The sequence below is a fragment of the Fringilla coelebs genome (assembly GCF_963513975.1).
Source record: "Fringilla coelebs genome assembly, chromosome: 4".
NCBI lineage: Eukaryota > Metazoa > Chordata > Aves > Passeriformes > Fringillidae > Fringilla > Fringilla coelebs.
Window position 1 is genome coordinate 5,755,343 of NC_140032.1, and position 3,818 is coordinate 5,759,160.

The 3,818-nt window shown below is 65.6% G+C and overlaps 1 protein-coding gene across 1 annotated transcript; it reads left to right on the forward strand.

Moving 5' to 3' along the window:
- Window positions 1–1,124: 1,124 nt before the first annotated feature.
- On the forward strand, window positions 1,125–3,563 carry FOXI3 (forkhead box I3; the record flags this gene model as incomplete). The annotated part of the gene is made up of 2 exons (XM_084204788.1): window positions 1,125–1,827; window positions 2,974–3,563. The coding sequence occupies 2 exons, from the start codon at window positions 1,125–1,127 to the stop codon at window positions 3,561–3,563; spliced, it is 1,293 nt and encodes a 430-aa protein (XP_084060914.1).
- Between the last annotated feature and the right edge of the window lie 255 nt (window positions 3,564–3,818).

The window sequence follows — 3,818 nt, forward strand, 5'->3', positions numbered from 1 at the left end:
TCCTCTCTGCCCCAAACCCTGTTGTCAGACCAAGACACCCGGCGCTTGCAGAGAGCGCATCGTGTATAAACCAGGGAAAGGGCATTTTTTGGCATTTTTACCAGCAGAAAAGTGAATTATAACTCCATTTAAGAACGGGGAATTAAATGTACATCTCATGTACCTGGTATTTAGACAAAGTCTCTAAATCATCCCGCACTATTGACGGTATTTTTGTTGTTACACGTGAGCTTTGCTCCGGACCAGAAGATTTGTCGGAGCTGGCCCCTGTGTAGATCCCGGCTGTCGGGATCGTTACGAACACCCAGAGCTTTTTCTCTGCAAAAGGATGCGCTTTCCGTTCAGGCTGCCCCGGAGCATTAAGGCGAAAATAACTTTTATTCGCTAAATCTCGCTCCGCGCCCTCCAGCCCGTTCCGCCCGCGGTACGAGCGAAGAAGACGGTGGGGTTTGTTTGTTTGTTCGTTTTATTTCGGGCAATTCCTTATCCAAAATTAACGGCGATCTCAGCCGCGGCTGTTGGGAGACGGGCGGCAAAACTGCCCTTCAAGAACAGAGTTTAAGCGAATTCCTCCCTTGGCGCTCCCGTCGGGGGAAACTCAGCGATGCGGGGCCGAAGGGATCGGGGGCGATCGCATCCGTGGGAAAGCGGGATGGCATCCCAGAGCGCCGGGACAGCTCCGGGGAGGGGGCGGCCGGTGCGGGGGCGACCGGGGAGAGACCCCCAGGTCGGCAAGGGGGGGACGGGCACAGCACGGGGGGGTGGGTCCGGCTCGGGGATGCTGCCCCCGCGCTGCCGGGAGCCAAATCCCTGGCGCCTCCCGCAGCTCCCCCGCCGGTCCCTCCCCCATCGCCGCTCTCGGGGCCCGGCCTTGCCCCCCTCCGCCTCCCCGGCCGCCGCCGAGCCGCGCTACTGGCTGCTCCCTGCGCGCCGCCGCCGCCCGCCCAGCCCCGGCCCCGGCCGCGGGCGGGGAGTCCGGGCGTACGGCAGCGCCTATAAGGGCGCCGCGCCGCAGCCCCCCGGGAGTTTTTGGTCTAGGGCCACCGGGGCCGCGGGGCGGGGGGTGTCGCCGGGAGAGCACGGGAGCGGGGGGGAGCGCCGGCCGCCCTGCATGGCCAGGGATTATGAGCGCCGGTGAGTTGCAGCAGGCGCAGCCCAGAGCTTCGGCGCCGGCGGCCGCCCCCGCGCCCCCGCAGCCCCGCAGCGCGCAGGAAGCCCCCGACATGGCCGTGTACTGCAGCGAGAACTTCAGCGTCTACCCCCAGCCCAGCCTTCACCCGCCCGGCGCCGCCGCCGCCGCCGCCGCGGCCGCCGCCGCCGCTGCCGCCGCCGCCGCCTCCTCGGGGCAGCGGGCGGGCGGGTACGCGCTGGGGGACTACGGGGCTCCCGCCAACGCCGGCTACCTGTGGGGCATGAACAGCCCCGCGCCCTACCTGCAGGGCCCGCCCGGCGCCGCCGCCGCCGCCGCCGCCGCGCCCTTCCTGCCGCCCGCCTCGTACGGCTGCTCGCGGGGCGGGCAGCTCGTGGGCTCGCCCCCGGCGCCCGGCTCGCCGTCGGCGGGCGGCGCGGAGCTGAGCTGGCTGAGCCTGGCCAGCCAGGAGGAGCTGCTGAAGCTGGTGCGGCCGCCCTACTCGTACTCGGCGCTGATCGCCATGGCCATCCAGAGCGCGCCCGAGAGAAAGCTCACCCTCAGCCACATCTACCAGTACGTGGCCGAGAACTTCCCCTTCTACAAGCGCAGCAAGGCCGGGTGGCAGAACAGCATCCGCCACAACCTCAGCCTCAACGACTGCTTCCGCAAGGTGCCCCGCGACGAGGACGACCCCGGTGAGGTGCCGCGCCGGGCGGGAGGGATGGCTGGGCAGCGGGGAACGGCGGCTGCGGACGCCGGCACCGCCGTCAGAGAGGGCCGGCAGCGTCCCCGTGGCCGGCGGGTCCCCTGTTCCCTTCTAGTCGGGCTCTGTCCCGACACCGCGCTCCGCGTTCCCCCTGGGCCAGCGCTGTGATGAGCCCGCGTCTCTCCATCCCTTCTAGTCAGATGCTGTGATGGGACCGCGCTGCCCCGTCCCCTGACCCGGGGATGTGACCGTCCCCTTTCGCCCGGCCCGGCCCGGTGCTGCCCCGCGGGAGGTGTAGGCGGGAGCCGGCCGGCCCCAGCCCTCGCCCCCTCCCCGAGCAGCCCGGGAGCGCCGGTTGTGCAAGGCCCGGCTCCTTCGGCCCGTGATTCACGGCTCCCCTCCCTGCCCGCCGCTGCCCGGGCCGGCCCCGGGCGCAGCCGGTGCCCGGGAGTGGGCGGAGGCGCGTCCGGACAGCGTTGGTCCGGCCCGGCGGTGCTCGGACGTGCCGGGCTGGAGCCGATTGGGACTTTGTGGGGTCACTGCGCCCGTCCCGGCCGTGGGCAGGAGGCGAGTGGGGATAGCTGATGCCACCACTGTACCCCGCACCAAGGCTTGTGCGAGGGGCAGCTTGTTTGCAGCCCCCGCAGCTCAGTGCTGCTGGCCTGCCGTCCCCTCTGAGTGCCAGAGTGTGCCAGCCCGCCTCTCCATCAGCTTTTCTATGAGCCATGGCCCGAGCACTGCCTTGTCACCACTGCTGTAAAATGGCTGTAAGTGGTCCAGCTTCTGTGAGGCAGCCAGAGCAAAGGGAGCCCCTCTTCACATTCTCTTTAGCCAAGTAGTTGGAAGTACAGGTGCAGATGTACAGGTGCAGATCTGTTTGTGCTTTAGGATGGAGAGGTTCTCCTCTTCTATGTGGTCTTAAGGTTCACTTGGGCATTGGAGGGATGGAGGTGGAAATGTCCTGGAGACAGGTTTTGGGTCCATGTACTGGACAACAGAGGGAGGAGGAGCAGGTGCAGGAGGGATGGGGGCTCTGTGCCAGGTGGACAAGACACGGATGCTGCTTATCCATCAGCAGCGGGGTTTGCTGTCACAGAAGTTGACTTTCTCTCTTGTGTCTTCTGTTTTCCACCAGGGAAGGGAAACTACTGGACCTTAGATCCCAACTGTGAGAAGATGTTTGACAACGGGAACTTCCGTCGCAAGCGCAAGCGGCGCTCCGAGCCCAACGCGCCCGCGGCCGCCTCTGCGGCCTCCTCTCTGGGGGGCCTGAAGGCCGAGGAAGAGCGACCCATCCCAGCCACAGGGAAACCATGTGGAAACAGCCCACCCCCAGAGCTGGACCCCTCACCCTCTGCCAGGGACCACCCCAAAAGCTCCTCTCCCTCCAGCATCATTTCATCCACGCCCAGCTGTCTCAGCACCTTCTTCAGCGGCATGAGCTCCCTGAGCGGCGGAGGCGGCCGCCTGACGGGGGGTCTCAGCGGTGACCTGCATCACAGGAACTTCTCTGCTGGACAGCTGAGCAGTGGCACTTTCACCCCTTCCAGCAGCTCTTCTCAGGAGGTGCCTTCCCCAGACCAGCTGCAGCGGGTCGCGGGACCTTCCCCTGCCTACTACAGCTCCTTCCACCCCAGCAGCGGCAGCCAGGGAGCCCAGTACAACCACTACTACAACTTCACAGTCAACAGCCTCATCTACACACGGGATGGGACAGAGGTGTAGGTGCTGGGGCAGCCAGCCAGCCCTGCAAAGGGAAAGGGAGCTGGACCGTGCGCTTTTGCAAACAGCATTTCAACGTGGACACTTCCCAGGAGTTCTTCCAGGAAGACTGATCTTCTCACCTTTCGAAATAAGAGCACCCCTCAAGCACCAGCAGAAGGCAGATGCAATGTTTTTTCCCCCCATCCAGGAAGACATTAGGTGGTGTAGATGGTTTGCCATCTGAATTCTGCAGGCGTGAACTGAATTAATGTTTTC